At 42.6% G+C, this 16,349-nt stretch overlaps 1 protein-coding gene across 1 annotated transcript in view; it reads left to right on the plus strand.

Moving 5' to 3' along the window:
• The window catches only part of PAH (phenylalanine hydroxylase), a 38,541-nt gene that overhangs the window by 14,804 nt on the left and 7,388 nt on the right, over nucleotides 1-16,349 (plus strand). The window contains exons 4-10 of the mRNA XM_051785079.1: nucleotides 6,359-6,447; nucleotides 8,588-8,655; nucleotides 11,409-11,605; nucleotides 11,981-12,116; nucleotides 13,395-13,464; nucleotides 15,096-15,152; nucleotides 16,152-16,247. Coding sequence (XP_051641039.1) covers nucleotides 6,359-6,447; nucleotides 8,588-8,655; nucleotides 11,409-11,605; nucleotides 11,981-12,116; nucleotides 13,395-13,464; nucleotides 15,096-15,152; nucleotides 16,152-16,247 — 713 coding nt within the window. The remainder of the gene's footprint in view (nucleotides 1-6,358; nucleotides 6,448-8,587; nucleotides 8,656-11,408; nucleotides 11,606-11,980; nucleotides 12,117-13,394; nucleotides 13,465-15,095; nucleotides 15,153-16,151; nucleotides 16,248-16,349) is intronic.

Here is a 16,349-nt window from a genome sequence, read left to right on the forward strand (position 1 = left end):
GTGCTGTAAGCTTTTTCATCTGGAGATTTTCTGTCAGTGTAAACTGCCATGCTTCATCTTTTGCCATGCTTCTGACTAGGTTTCCTGGGAAACTAGGGAGACTCTGCCACCCACTTTAGTGTGAGCAGGACTAACTCTCTATTACTGTAAGAAATCCCAGGGTGGTCAGTTGCAATTCTACTCTTGGAGGGAAATAAGGAAAATTTTGTGAGTTGTTCATGCTCCTAATTCTCAGAGATTTGCTAGAGTTGAGGCTGCCTGGTAAGGTGGTGGCTGCCCAGCAGCTAGTCCGAGACATACTTAAACGCCTCTTCAGATAACAGATGTGATTTTAATAGGATTTCAGACTTTAAATACTTTAGGTCTGGATCTTCCTCTTCCTTCCTAGGAACAACATGAAAGGACTTTAATACCTTCTTGAGATCAGTGCTGGTAATCCTTTTACCACTTCCTTTGTGTCTTAGCCATGACATTACATTTGAAGATGAAAAAGAAGAAGTCAGATACTCTTTGGAGTCAATTCTCTCCATTCATGAGATGAAGGGACAAAAGGTTGATTAGGTGATTTATGATCACGTCAAATCAAAGAGGTTCACTTTTGGGAGCTTTTTAATTTCCAGAAGAAAGCTACAGGACCTAGCAGGGCTTAACATTACTTTTATTTTTCTAGTTATTATGAATAAGTAAATAATAAACCTTATTAAATAATGAAGTTGTGTATAAGCATAGGCCAGAGTCGGATGGAGATACAGTTCTAAATATCATCCAAGAAAGTGTTGTGTGTGGAAATTCTGACCTCACAGAAATCAAAACTCCTGTGGTCAGCTGTAGGATTAGGATTTCACTGCATATTACTGACTTGATCAAAGGGTTTTTTGAGCTAGATTATCCTGTCAGTGCTTCAGAAAGGGACTTTATCCCCTTCTATCTGAGAGGATAACTTATGTTTGTTTGTTAATTTCAGTAATTCAGAAATAATATAAAGTGGAAGCAATTTATTGCTGAGGAGACAGAGGAAGACTGATATTTCTTTTTGCCCTTTCCCTTTTTTTTCAGTTTCAACTCCTCTCACAAGTAGTAAGGGTCCAGTCAAACTGAAATCCCCAAAGAACCATATTTTGAAAGGTCAAACAAGCCCTGCTTAGGGGATGAACTGTGGGTGGCAAATTCTGGGCTGAGGCAGCTCCAAGGGCAGACTGAGATCGGAACAGCCCAAGCTGTAGGAAGTGTGGTAAGATGCTGTCCTTTATCAGTGATGACATTAACAAATAACAGGCCTTGTCGTGCCTTTTAGGTCAGCTTGCCTTTCAAATGTGTCCTCCTGGCAAATCTGGTCATAGTCCATGGATATGCTTATGTGAAATCATATTCCCAAAGCACAGAACGGGAACAGTATGCTCCCAGGGAGCAAAATCTCAGAAATATTGTTTATGGGGATATTGCCACACTCCTCTCAGTGGGCAGGTAAAGGCTGGGAATATTTTCTTCTGGAGGCAGTCTGGGATCCCATGGGACTGGTTCTTCTACTGCTGCCTAAAGACGCTCTCATTCTTTCCCTGCTAAGTATTCATTTTTCTCATGCTCATGATTTGAGAAAGAAAAACCCTATTTTGCTGTTTCCTGTAGGAAGCACACAGTACCATTCTTGGGGCACTGCTTTGTGGACACTCAGAGGAAATTTCTGTATTCTGCCCCTTCTGTATAGTTCAGTGTTAAACACGTTTGTGTGCTTTATTGGGCAAGAGATAAATGAATGGCTTTTTCCTTTTTTTTTCTATTTTTTTTTTTGGTCACTTTAACTGGTTTTAGGTTTATTTTTCTTTCAACTAAATGCAAAATATAATCAACATATTCAAATAGTCACAAATACCAGATTTGGATCAACAGTGTAATTTTAGCTGAGAGCAGGCCAGCAAAATGCTCTAAATCCAAATGTAGCTTTAGAGCTTCAGATGAGAAGGGTTGGCAGTTCCTGGGCCAAAAGCCCTTTCTACAGATGGAAAGATTTGTTGTACAAACACAGTGCATCTCTTCATGGCTCTTTTTGGAAACAAGCTGGCTATCTGCAGTCCACTTGGAGCCCATGAATAAAAATAATTAAATATTATTCTGTTGCAGCATTAAGGAAATGCAGACAATTTATTGCATTTCTAAGACAAGCTGGGAGCTGAGGTTCTGTAGGGGCCTTGTTTGCTAAACCCCGAGGCTGGCTAAAGCATTTGAGACTGTTTAAAAATGGGCTAAACCTGGGCCTTGAACCGCTATAAATTGCATAGACCTGTCTTTGACCCTCCTCACAATGGTCCAAATGGAGGAGTTCTGCAGAAGTCCTCTCTGCCCCTGCTTTGCTGCCTCTCATATAAATGGCTTATTAGCATTCTGCTAAGCATTTGACCCCACAGTAATTTGGTCACCACTTGGGTGTCCAGCATGGTCCCATAAATGCTGCTGTTTCACTTACAGACAAATCAATATTTATTACTGATCAGCCCACGTTTGCTCCACAGACCTTCACAGAGACCCAGTGTTGCAACAGCTTGCCCTGGCAATTCATTAATCGCTGTGCAGACAGACAGTGAGTCTGGCAAATGGGCTGGAGGAGGATGTTGCAAACAAAATATGGGATAGAATCAGCCAGGGGGTAATTCGATTTGATCTTTTAAATAGTTTCTGGGAGGGCTGGGGACAGTCTCCTGGCACTCCACAGCTAGGCAGAAGACCCAGTAGCCCTTTTGCACCCTGGTCCCTGATGCAAGGGCTGTGTGGACTTTATGCTGTGTTTGCCCAGAGTCTGTGCTCAGAATCTTTGATTTCCATAAGAGCTGAGAAGGCTCAGGGCTTTCCAGGACCTAACATAACATCAGTTATGCTGGTGCACGTAGCACTAAACATCCTTGGGATTTCCCTTTCATAATCTGCCACTTTCAGCCAGGTCTGCAAGCTCAGAGCTGCTTTCTTTTAGCTACTGCTGGTGTTTGGGTAGACAGGATCAGTAGATTTCTGCCCTGCAGGAGCTGCACGACAGGAAGATAAGGTGTTGCTCCTGTGTAGGTGAAAAACAAGTCACCCATCTCCATACCCAGAACTGATACCACATCAACCTGGAGTCAGTTTTTTGTAGTTTATTGTAAGCTCCACACAAAGTACTTTGTCAATCTTGAGAAAAAAGTGTATTTAATGAAAGTAAGCCACTATTTTACATTCATTTTTTCACTTGAAGTTTTAATGATTCAAACCCTGCCCCTGAGACCTTTCTGACTCAGGCCAGCAAAATCCTGCAGACATCACTGCCAAAAGCCACCGCAGATTTCAGCCCCCACCAATTTGTCTACACAGCCTGGACCCTTCAGTTCATGGTGTGTCCCTGAGAAGAGTGGTTATTCACTCTAACACTGACAAATCCTTGGCTGTGGGAGTGCCAGGCAGTTTTTTCCCCAGTGCCTAATCTAAAAACATTTACCAGTGTACCTCAGCCCAAGCTGATAGCGGGGAGTCTGAAGCACAGTGGAGCGAGTCCTCCACCATCACACAAAGCTCAGGGATAGAGCCAGGAGATAAACCCACATAAAAACCAGGCTCAGGATTGCTGCCTGTGCTCACCCTACACATGGTGTAAGTAGTGACCCCTCTCTAGGGATTGACCCCTCTCTAGGGATCAAACACACCTTTTTGTACTCCCCCGTCCGACTAGTTTAACTCAAGGGGTTGGAGGTGCAGGAAAGTTTCTAATGACAAGGCGAGAGAGTATTTCTTGAACAATTAAGAGCCGTGCATCCAGCAGCAAAGAAACGTATGTGGGGAAGATCTTCCTGAGTCTGCTGCTGCCATCTAGTGACTTGTTCAGGTCTGGTTTTTAGGGTAAAGCAGAAGGGTGCATCTTGGAGAGAGTGGACCAAATCCCACTTCTGCTGAGCGGGAGAAGGGAAAGCAGAGCTGGAGCACCGCTGAGCACCGTGACGGGTCTCTGCAGCCCGGGGAGCTCAGGCAGCCCAGGATCTTCCTGGCCAGCAGCCACCAGCTGCCTGTTTTTCGTGGCCAGCCTGAAACAAATATGAAGGCTCCCAGGTGGGAGTGCTCATGGAGCCGGGCTGGCCCTGGGACAGTAGGTCAGGGGCAGTGGGCACTCTGCATGGGGCTGAGCCAAAGTGTGACCTGTAAATGCTGTTGCTGCTCCGGTGCCTCTGCGCAGGTGACTTGTAGAAACCCAGTGCCACAAGTGCCCTCCACACTGTTGGGCTCGGCAGAAATCACGACTGAATAGCCCTGGAGACAGAGAGGTCCTCTTATCCCATAGGTGGTCCATCAGGTCTGGGATGAGCCCCATCAGCAAGTCACTGCAGGGAACTGATTCAGCAGCAGCTGGCTGGGGATCAGGTTCACTTGGCACAACATACCAAATAAGATGGGGAGGTATCCTGAGTGACAGTGCTCCCAGCTAAGCAAAGAGCCACAGAAGGGAATGAGCTGTTTTCCAAGCTCTGGCTGAGCAAGCAAGGCCTATTTGTGCAAGAAAGTCACTAAATTAATTGCAAAAATTTTATTGATAGAGTCTGCCCCTCGTCTTGGATCAGAGGATCTTTGGGTCATGTTAGGCTTTAAATATGTGTTGCTGACTTGTACTCAGTGTGGGGAGCATGTGGGACATGATTCCATGGCCTGAGCATGGTGTACATCCTCAGATGGAGGTCTTGTGCCCTTTTCACAGAAAAAATAGAACTGGAAATGGTGCAGAGGGAAGTGATGAGACTGCATGAGATAGCCCACGGTTTCTGTGCCTAAAATACACAGGAAAAGCCAGGAAAACAGAAAGTAGATGGAGGATCTGACAGAGAGATATAAATTCCTAGGGGCCTGGAAAAGGTGAATGACAATTAATAATGCTTATATGCAGGATCAAATTAACAACACTTGAAATAATCAAGTTAAAAAAAAAAAAGGTAGTAATTTTTCATGTCACATGTAAAGAAATGATAGACCTAAGTGCTGCAGAGTTTCCTGGAGACAGATGTGTATTTGGGCTCAAAGAACAACTAATTGTATTTGTTAGAAGTTCGCCACAGTCTATGAAATTCAGGCTTGACAACTGACTCTGACTTGGACAGAAGGAAAGGGCAAAGATGCAGGCAGCTCGGATCAGAGGGCCAAAAATGTAAGAATGAGGCAACAGAAGGGAGACCCAAGCAAGCTGAACACAGCAGAACTGGCAACTCCCAAGATATGCCCAGTCGCCAGCGCTACCTAGTAATGATACTACTGATGCACTTCCCAAAGCAATGACTGGGCAAGGGCCCACAGTTACTGTGCTCCCTCCACTGAACTCTCCTGGCTCAGCGTTGCAGAGGGATGGGGTGGCCAGGCCCAGTGGTGGCCTGGCTTGATATGCAACTGGATCATCTTGGAGGAGAACGAAGAGAGGGTTGCAGCCTGGTAGAGCCACTGCACATGTGATGAACCTCTTTCTCTTAAGGGGATATGTGTCAGGGGTCTGCCTAGACCACTGGGTGAATGCACTCCTGGCTCTGGGAAGGAGGTTGGACCTGGGATAACTGCTTTATGTACCTAAGAGGTGCAAAGAACCTTTCGGTGTTGCAATTGCCATGAAAACACTTGACTTCCTCTTTTCTCTGTCTCAACACGCCACATCTGGAAATCCCTGTGATTCTTCTTTGTCCTTCACCTTATGTTCTTATTTAAGGGGAGGGTCCCATGGACATTACATTCTGTGTAGTCAATGTGGTCCCTTTTCACATGCTGGCTGTGCCACAGGCAGCATGTATAGTGTATGAGTTACAAGGCAATAGAAGACAGACCAACAAGGTTAATCAAGTGAATGCATTATTGTATAATGACTGTAGTAATACAGTGTTGATTTGGAGTATTACAGTGCCATTTATCATTTTATTTCAGAATCCTTGTTCAAGAGAGGTCACCACATGGGTCTTAGAAAGAGATTTTTAGAGCGTCAAATAATTCTGTACACCTGTTGTGGGGTTTCTTGTTGTTCCTTTGAAAGGGGGAAAAATTCTAGCTATTGTGAAAAATTCCTGCATTTTGGTAAGCCAGGAGACCAGAAGTAATAAACAGAAAATCATAAACATTACAAGCCAGCTCTGCACCAAGGCTTAGATACTCTTGATGTTCTGTATTCTTCCAACAGTGCAAAACAGCCACAAGTTCAAGACAACTTGCACAGTTTGTTCTTGCTTTCTACTAAAGGAAAAAGGATTGCTGCTCAAAGAATTTAGCCCCTTACATATATTTCTTTATGTTTATGGTGAATAAATGGAAAGATCAGAAGATGGTCCCAAACCAAATTACAAAGAAGCATACCAGTCTCTATTTCATTTTTGTTTTTCAGTGCCATGGTTCCCAAGAAGCATCCAGGAGCTGGACAGGTTTGCCAATCAGATCCTAAGCTATGGAGCAGAGCTGGATGCTGATCATCCTGTAAGAGTTTTATTTTTTTAAGTTTTTTTTCCTAGTTATTGGGACAGATATTTCTCTCATTTACATTTGCTCTGCTTTACTACAGATCTAGTAGACTAAGTCTCACATGGTACAGGACAAGGGTGGTACCACATTTCTAGGGTTAGAATCAGCCTAATCCCTGATTATGAAGTAAATCAAACAAAAGGTTGCTTTAATTGAGCAAATACCAGGAGACCCTAAAAGTCATCAGTGGTCATCAGAGCACAGGACCACCAGAAGGGTACATCTAGTTTTCCCAGATGAGTCTGGTGTGGTCACTTCAGACTCATTTCGTGCATCACAAACAAGAAAAATTTAAGAAGCAACGTATCATAGCCCAGAGATGGGAAGACTGGTTTTTCATCCTTGATTACATACACGTGATTTAGCTTAGTGTCTTGTTATGCAGTTGTTAAATATGATGTGGTACTTCTTTAGTAAGACACAACAAAAGAAAAGGTTCTTGGTTCAAAAAGTTTGTGGTTTAAATGGTAGCATCGGAAAGTTTTGTTCATTGACTTAGCTGATAAAAAGATTTGTTTTGTGGTTTTTCAGTTTTTTCAGATACAAGAATATTTTCTGCCTCTGTTCCCTCTCCAAGCAAACAACAACTTGTTTTCATTGTCAAAACACACTGACTTCCATGCAGTGCACCAGAAATTGCTGCTATTAGTTTAATTGAGATAGGGTGATTATAAATAAATTACATGCAGCGCAACAAAAATTGCTGCTATTAGTTTTATTGAGATGGAGTGATTAGTCATTCACTACCTATTGCTTAATTCAAGATGTGTTATGTACCATGTACAATGATTCATGATGTTCAGTGTGGTCATATGAAAGGCAGAATGAAAGGAGGTACACTGAGCCAATGGCCCCCTTGTGTGTCATGTGGGAATAGACCAAGACTGTATTTGAAAAAAGAAAAATATATTAAAAGGAACGAAGCATCTTTCCTCCAGTTCCTAGAATTCGTTGGTGAGCACTTGTGCCTTAAAAAAGAAAGCCAGCTGCTGGGGTAAATAGGTGTGACAGTCCACAGAGTACAGGAGAGGAATTAAAGAAACCTGTGTTTTTAGTAGTTAAAGTGATATATGCTATTTAATCACAGTGATCTCTGTGAAAGGTTAATCTTGGCCATTGACTGCCTCTTCTTGATTCACACTCTGAGATTTACACTCTGCTTCAGCCGTCTTCTGTACTTGGTTGTGTTTCATGGCCTCTCAGTCCAGTTGTGCTGTTCCCCACTAAGAGACGCATTTATGAACGACCACAGTGCCCAGTGAGCTGTTCCCATTTGCCCTGTGGAAGTGCATCCTAGTGTGGGAAGATGTTTCTATACTCCAAGTGCTGAAGGCATTCCTAGCACTGAGGAACTTTTAGTCTAAAAAGCAGGCACACTGGGGTAGGAGAATGGTTATCCTAGATGAAGATTTAGAGGTTTTATTTCTTATCCTTGATTTTATTGGTAATTAGTTGCAAAGGTCAAGCTCCCAACCACAAGGTCTATTAGACATTCTTTGTAGTCATCAGTTCCCTTCAAATGATTGAATTTGAAGTACAAATAGGGCTTTTTGGCCTGCTAAGTGCCTACTGTTCCTCTAGCAGTTTGAAAATGAACACTTTTAAGTGTGGTTCATGCTGAAAATCTGCCTAAAAATCTGATTGAGTTGATGAATGTGTTTCTAGTGTGTTTTGATTCTGCTCCTCTGGAGCAACCCAGCTGTGCCAGGAACAGCAACAAGCTTCAAGAGAAACCAGAGGGGCATGGTTATCTGAGTGCTGTTAATTCTGTGTGTTGCTCTTGCTGGGAACGCCTTGTTGTTACTGTAAAGGAGCATGTTTCCCTATTTTGTAGCAAGCAGATATGGGAAAATGAAAGGACCTGTGGGGCGAGAGGTACTGTGAGACTGTGACTGAATGGCTGCTCTGGTGGCTCTGCAGACTGGGAAGGAGTGGTGCCCTTTGTGAGCAGAGCCTGGCAGGACGGAGGCAGCTTTCCCACTGCGCTTCCTGCACTTCCCAGACTACACCAGCCATGTCTGAGGGTGCTCAGTGGGAGGAAGGCTGTTCACCATTTGCACTTACACATGGATTGACCGTCCCTGTTTCTCTTCAGGGGTTCAAAGATCCCGTGTACCGGGCCCGGAGGAAGGAGTTTGCAGATATTGCCTACAACTACAGACAGTGAGTACCCAGTGCATGGGCAAAAAGCAAACCCACATCTCTTGCCCTCTCCTAGGGTACTCGCCCTGCTGGCAATCCCTGTTTTTCCATAAGAATCCTCCTGGTGTTGGCTTTTCTCTGCCATGTGTTTAAATCTTACTGTTCATGCATTTATCCCCAAATCATGACAAAACAAAAGTAAATTGTTCCAGACACATGTTCAGAAGAGAACATCACCTCCCTTCTTTCCCTCAACACCCCTCTTCCCTGGCTTTGTTGTCTAATTGAGCAGCAGACTCTGTTGCTACTACAAAGACCTGAGCATTGAATAAAGATGCTTCTGGTATTCTCCCCATTAAACCAGGGCTGGGAGAGGAGTGCCCATCATTAACATTAAAGCAGGAGCTGCATACACTATTAAAATAATGAATAACTTATGGTTCTGATGCTAATCCAGTGTTTCATACCCTACTTTTATCATGTCTGATCCAGCTGCAGTCAGCAATTTGGGCTCTCATTTCCCAAGAAAAATGAATGGAGAGGTTGATTGCTTTCAGTGATCAGATCTGGAGGAGAAAAAGTTCTATTCCCAGAGCCACTCGCACATATAAATTAGTATTACTAGGCCTGATTCTTGCTGGGACTGCTAAAAATTGTGGTTGCAAAGAAAAAATAACTTATATTTTACACTTAGGGTTCCACTTTGCACAGGATGAAAAGATAGCCCCTAAGCAAAAGAGCTAAAAATCCAATCACAAAATGAGAGACAAAACTGAAGTGATTCACGGAAAGTACAAGATATCAGGTAAAAAAAGTCAGGACCTCAGTTCCCAGCTAGGAAATTTGAATAAGGCACTGTGTCCAGATATAAATGGTTCTAATGTGTGCTGATAGATATCTCACAAAAGATGTACCTTTCTTGCACAGTAGACAGCAAATTCTATTCTCCAGTTTGTAGGCTTTCACCAAATTGTACACTGAAATAAAGCAAAAAAGTTAACCACACCTCCCTCCAAGATTTGAACTAAACCAGTATGTTCCAAGATGTAACTTATTAATATTTAGTCTGTCATCCAGATCTTCAGTTACTTTGGAAACAGAACCTGTATAGACCTAGACTTAAGTCCCAAATGAACCTTTTATGTGAAGTTCTCAGACTTTCCAATTAGGTCTTTCAGTAAATAGGGTGTCAAAGCCCATGTCTGGGCTTCTGGGGCTCATGGAAAGAAGGTATGTGGGTTTTGTGACTTTGTGTGTTAATTCAGGAAGGCACAGATGGATCTGTGATGTCTTTGTCTTGGGTGCTACACCACAACATACCTTTCAGGCTCTGCAGTGGGGAGGAGAGGTCAGAGGTTGTCTCTAGCATAGGGGGACAGAGATACAGAGAAGCAGGCAGGAGGAGAGGCACAACCAAAGTTTTTAGACTTCATGGGAAGTATATGAAGAGGCAAATGTGCTTAGCTTGCGAAGGTGCTACCCGGTTGCAAAGGTGAGATGGGTCAGCGGTTGCTTGTCTTGTACTCTTCTTCCCGTCTTCAATTTCGTTCTTTTCTGTATCCCTTTTTTGCACCTATTTTATCCTCTTTCTTTATTATGTTTGCCTCTACTTTTCCTTTGCTCTCTGCCTCCTCTCCTGATAGATTTACCCATTGTTTTTGTTGAATGCCTAATTTTCCTGACTTCTCTTTTCTTTGCTTTTAGCTTGCCTCTTCCTTCTGCCTTCATTTGCCTCCAGCCCCACCTATCCTAAAATTTTTTAATTGAAATTAATTGAAATTGAAATAACCCTTGAAGGTGTTTGAGGATTACTTGGGAGTGCTATAGGAACAACAATCCCCCAGAAATCCTCATAATTCAACAGGATGTTTAAAGCTCCACAGATCAAGGAGGGCTGATACAGAGAGTCAGAAAATGATGGTACTCCAGAGGAGCTGCCCTGAGGCTCAAGAAAAAAAAATGAGGGAGTAGGAGATTGTAGGGTGTCATCAAGAGTTTAACAATGGGTCTCTGGGGCTTGGAAAACTCCAGCATTATTCCAGCAGTGATGTTAACCCTATTAAGTTACTTAAAACCCTTTGATTTTTCAAAGCTGCTGGATTCACCTATGGCCCTAACATTATTGCTGAGGAATTGGCTATTCACAGGAGGCCAGACTGCATTACTTGTGATTGTATGATTCCTGTTAGCTTCAGCATGAGCTAAGCACATGGAGGCCTGAGGGGGGGATTTGACTCAAAATTGCTCATTACAATTATAAAAAGTCAAATTGGCTGGACTCTGCATCTGTTACAGCACAAAGTACAGATCAGAATTTCTCTGCCACTCCAACAGAGTTTTATTAAGCTGATGGTTTCCCTGTTGTTACAAAAACAATTAATATAACGCACATTAGAGCAAGAAATAAAGCAGCTACTTCATATCTAGAAATGCAAAAAAGAAGAACATCTTGATAAAACAAATAAGCACTGATTTATTTTTAATACAATAATGCAAGGAGCTGTCTAATGGCCAATATCTCAGGCAAGGTCAGTAGAGCCCTTTCCAGCCAGTGCCTAGGGACAAGTAAGGCTCCTTTTGCATCTGCATGTCAGACCAGAGGCATCTTCCCTCCTGCACCAGGAGCTCCTGGTCAGCCCAAGTAAACCTGCAATATGAAGCAGAATACGAAAACTGTTTTGAAAATAGCAAGTGTAAAAGGAGAAAGAGTGGGGTGCTGGTGGCATATGACATCTTCTGTGTCGCTGCTACGGAGGGTACCATTTTCTTTCTAGTGGCCAACCTATTCCTCGTGTCATCTATACGGAAGAAGAAAAGAAAACGTGGGGCACTGTCTTCAAGGAGCTGAAGAGTCTCTATCCAACTCATGCTTGTTACGAACACAACCATGTGTTCCCACTGCTGGAGAAGTACTGTGGCTACCAAGAGGACAATATTCCCCAGCTTGAAGATGTTTCAAACTTCTTGCAGAGTAAGTTTGAAGCACCTAAAAGAACCAGATGAAATTAAAGACCTCAGCTATCAGTGGGGGTGATGCTTCCAGAGATGTAAACACAGTCCCTGCTTTACCATAGACTCCCTATGGTATGACTTAACCTGTGTCCCATATCCCTCTCTAATGCTTCCAGGGGTACAGTTGGACAGATGTTCAGATGCAGTGCTGGTGGAATATATGAGTAACAAATTCCCTGCTCTTTCACAATTAAACTCTGTTTAACATAGAGAGAGAAAAAAAAAAAAACAAACCAACCCCAAAACAATTAACAAACTTCCACTGCAAGAAGTCTGGATATGGATAAATTGAACACATTAGCTGTTTTTAAGATTCCATGTTTTTTCCCTTCAGGCTGCACTGGATTTCGCCTGCGTCCTGTTGCAGGCTTACTGTCCTCTCGGGATTTCTTGGCTGGGCTGGCATTTCGAGTATTCCACTCTACGCAGTATATTCGCCATGCATCCAAACCCATGTACACACCAGAACCGTAAGTACTTTGGCACAAAAAGTGTGTAAAGTTGCAGCAGACTAACAGCAGGGTCAGTCCAACCGATAATAACCATGCGGGAATCGGGAGCACTCCTGGGAACAGAGCTAATGGAGAGCAGCCAAGTGACTACTCTCTTCTGAAAACTTTTCCAGAACATTTCTAGTCTTTTTAACAATTTTCATCCTCTTCTGCAAGCTCTTCTGGGGCAAATGAGATGGTTTTGCTACTGAAGGCATGCTTCTCTGGTGGCTCGGATGCAAGAGAACAGTGTACTAACACAGCTTAGCTATTAACACCCAAATAGTGGTGTGAAATCTAGTGCAGGAATGACTCAACATGTTGCAAGCAAGGTTCTGGCAGCAAGATAGGGGAAGCCCAGACCACTGAACCCATCACTTTTTCAGTTTTACGTTGGAATGTTTCTCTCTGTCCCTGTCCATTGTCCTTTTCCACTTGCCATTTTCAAAACAGTTTTCTCATTCTGCTTCATATTGTTGCAATTCTTCCTCACCTCACTTACTGTTTCTTTTCTCCTTACTTCCCACAACCTCTTCTCCCTACCTTTATTCTAGTTTCATTCTTCTGATTTTACTTCCTGCGTTTGCTCACCCTATTCTCATCCTGCACAAAGCCAGGCTGAAATGTTTTCTACAGTCCTGGCCTTCTTGAGAGCATCTTATGCCTCTCCCTTTTCCATCTCACCAAATCACTTCTCTGTATTTGAAAAATCTAACAGTCCTTCGGTGAGAGATTTGCCTGTCCAGCTGCCAACTTCAACTAGTGATGAAATAATCCTACCTATTTCATCATGTGTAGCTTTCACCTCTCAGTGGGAGGCTGTGGGCCTAAACAGGGACTGGAGTTGAGCTCTTGAGGTACATGTTGACATTACGGTGAATTGTCTTAGTTGCCTGAGCTCCATCTAAAAATGTTTTTTGTCCTTGAGACTGAAACATCTATGTTCTCTTTGGTGGGGCGATATCTTTCTGGGCTTTCTTGAACTGGGTGGGCAGTTAAATGGACGGTTTTCTTCCATAAGGAAAAACAAATAGTGTATCATCCTTCTGCTGAGTGATGTATGATGATAAAAGCACTGAAAATCCTGGAGTTTGCACGTATTTCCATCATGAGAATAATCTTAGAGCAAAATGTTTTCCTGGGAGCGATATTTTCTTGCAGGAGCAAATGCACTACGCTCTTGCCTATGTGCTGGCTCTAGGGCATTGCTGGACTTTTTCTGTATCACAGTAATTCAGATGTCATCTTTTCCTGCAGTGATATTTGTCACGAGCTGCTAGGACATGTGCCTCTTTTTGCTGACCCCAGTTTTGCTCAGTTTTCCCAGGTAAGTTGCTCAGTGGTTATATTATTTGTATGATTGAACACACGAAAGACTAGGTAATTCAGAGGATGATCCAAGAGCTATGAAGGATGGTGTGGATTCACCTTTAAGCATACTGTTTAAGAGTGTCTGAGATTATTTATTTATTGCTCCAAACTTAGGTGAAATCAACTCCAAATATCGTCTTGTGTGAGTTGTTTTTTTACAGGCAACCCCTTTGTGAAGCCATCTTCTGAAAACCTTTTTGCAAATGTTGATCCTTCTGAGCAAAGTTACTTTGAGCAAAGGAAAGTTACTTTTGAGCAAAATAGCTCTTGAGTCAGATGAATTATTATCCCACCATGATCTTCAAATATTAGGGAAAGTGGGGATTTTTTGTTTGTTTTGTTTTCTGTTGAAGCCACATAGAAGGCTAAGTAAAGTGAGGAATTGTCCCAGCTGTAAGCATGGGAGAAGGCTGGAGAGGAGCTTTCTTTTGGTAGTGTTAATGTCTCTGGAAAAGAAGCCAAACCTTGATGGAGTAAATTTTTGCCTGCCTCTTACCAGAAAACATGAAAAAACACAAACATAGAAAGGCAGAATGGCAGAGAGAAAGAGGAAAAGAGAGAAAGAGAAAAAGTGAAAGAAAGAAAGAAAGAAAAAGAAAAAGAAAGAAAGAAGGATGGAGTATAGAGGAAGGAAGGGAGGGAGGGGGGGAGGGAGGGAGGCAGGAAGGAAGGAAGGTAAGCAGGAAGGAAGACAGGAAGGAATGCAGGAAGGCAGAAAGGTGGAAGGAAGGCAGGAATGAGGAAGGAAGGCAGAAAGGAAGGCAGGAAGGCAGGCAGGAAGGCAGGAAGGAAGAGAAAATGGACTTCATGTAACATCTGAGAAGAGGAAGTTGCTTTGGTCTAGTTAGTAAGTTCTCAGTATTGCCTACGGGTTCTTCCCTTTTCCAGAACTGGGGTTTCCTTCAAGACAAGTCATCTTATATCTTGGCTTACTAGGATTTGACATGGTGACAGTTGCTCCAATGTCTTTGGAGTGTGTGTGGGAGGCCCTCTGATTTTGCACTGTGCAGTCCTCACTAGATAAAATAGAGAAAGGAACCTGGTCATATATAGTCTTGTGTGTCTGCCTTCTGAATCTGACTATTACATGCCTCCTGGAAAAGTCTCCATTATTTCCCAAGGTATGAATAAGCTCTTTCAAATCATGCCCTGTCATTCAGATAAAATAGCTCATTCAAGGCTCCAGGAAAAGTCCTTTAATCACTGCCCATCAAAACAGAGAGGAATATATAAGGTGTGTGGGTGTGATTGATTTACCTCCTTTTGTCCCTATCATTCTCTCAGATGTGCATTTTAGATTTGATCAAAAGCCTGTCAAAGCAAGAATAAAATGTTATTTGACCTCAATGAGCTTTGTACCAGGCACAAAGGATCATGCCTTGTAAATGACATTTGGACAAGACCCTTTGTTCGTTTTTGGAGAGATTTCTGTTTTAAAATTGATCTTGCATGATAGGAACATGTCCTGTAAACATTTGTGTGTGGTAGTAAGCAATGGTAACATTTAAAATGTGAGCAATTACATAATATGGGACAGGAAGAATGTTTGCAATAAACAGCTTGAAGAATAATGGTTTATTGTTACAGGAAATTGGACTGGCATCTCTGGGAGCTCCAGATGATTTCATCGAGAAACTTGCTACGGTAATTTAATAAATGAGGGCTCAATTTTCCAAAGCGCCCTGTGTTGTCTTAATTCTGCTGCCACTGAAGTCACTGATAGAACTCCCATAGAGTTGAATGAGAACAGAGTGAAGACCATGATTGGAAAACCCCACCCTGAAACAGTTGCATTAAAGGAAAATAGCTTTGGCACCCCTTATTCAAAGTGACAGTTGTGATTAAACACAGAAGCCCAGACAAGATTTCCTCCAGCACAAACATATTGGGCAAGAAAAGATGGTATGTTACTACATCCCCACAGGAAATTTCAGGAGGCAGCTTCAGTAGCTGTTCTAACTACAAGCATCTCTTCCCTTCCACTCTGCCAGGCAGATAATGTCCTCTGCAGTCAATGTCACTCACCTGAATGCTGCTCTGAGACTACTGAGACCAAGAGTTGCGAAGTTCAAATAAAAGCAAGGGTATTCCTGTGAGATTAGTGTCACCAGTGCAAACCCACCTGGGCAAAGCATTGCACAGCTTTGATGCTTCTGATAGATGAAGTAGTTCTTTGGAGCCAGGGCAGGTATCCCTTCAAAATGACAGACCAAGGAGTCAGACTAGGCCATACACCATCTTCCTTCACTATTGCACTAACAACCTGCTCATCCTCTTGTTGCTGCAGTTAGATGTCTTCTGTGTGAAGCAGGACACAAACTTTTATAAACTAAGGTTGAAACTTTTACTGGGTTGACCAGTCAAAGTAAAGCTTTATTGCTCTAATTTCATTGCCTCTGCTGATAAAGACAAACACAGTAAAACACAACTGTGTTTGTCAGGGAACTGAACTGCTTCTCAGGCACATGGAGTCTAGCTCTGTGCTAGAGAAGAATTTCAGTCTGAGGGGACATTTGTTGCATTTATACATTTGAATTTGACACATGACAACATTTTAAATAGAAATTCAAACTCCAAATGTATTCATTTAGACATACCAGTTTTGATCAAGGAATCATAATTTCTGTCTAATTTTCTTGCTAGGTTTATTGGTTTACGGTGGAGTTTGGACTGTGTAAGGAAGGTGATTCACTGAAGGCATATGGTGCGGGGCTGCTGTCTTCATTTGGGGAGCTTCAGGTGGGTTCTAGAAAACATTCCAAATATGTTTATAATCACTAAAATTTCACTTCTAAATATCTTCAGATCTTTATTTTTGCTTCATATTTTGTGCATAGAAAT

Source organism: Manacus candei, unplaced genomic scaffold (assembly GCF_025592945.1).
Source record: "Manacus candei isolate 608988 ecotype Guabito, Panama unplaced genomic scaffold, ASM2559294v1 h1tg000018l, whole genome shotgun sequence".
Taxonomy (NCBI): Eukaryota; Metazoa; Chordata; class Aves; order Passeriformes; family Pipridae; genus Manacus; species Manacus candei.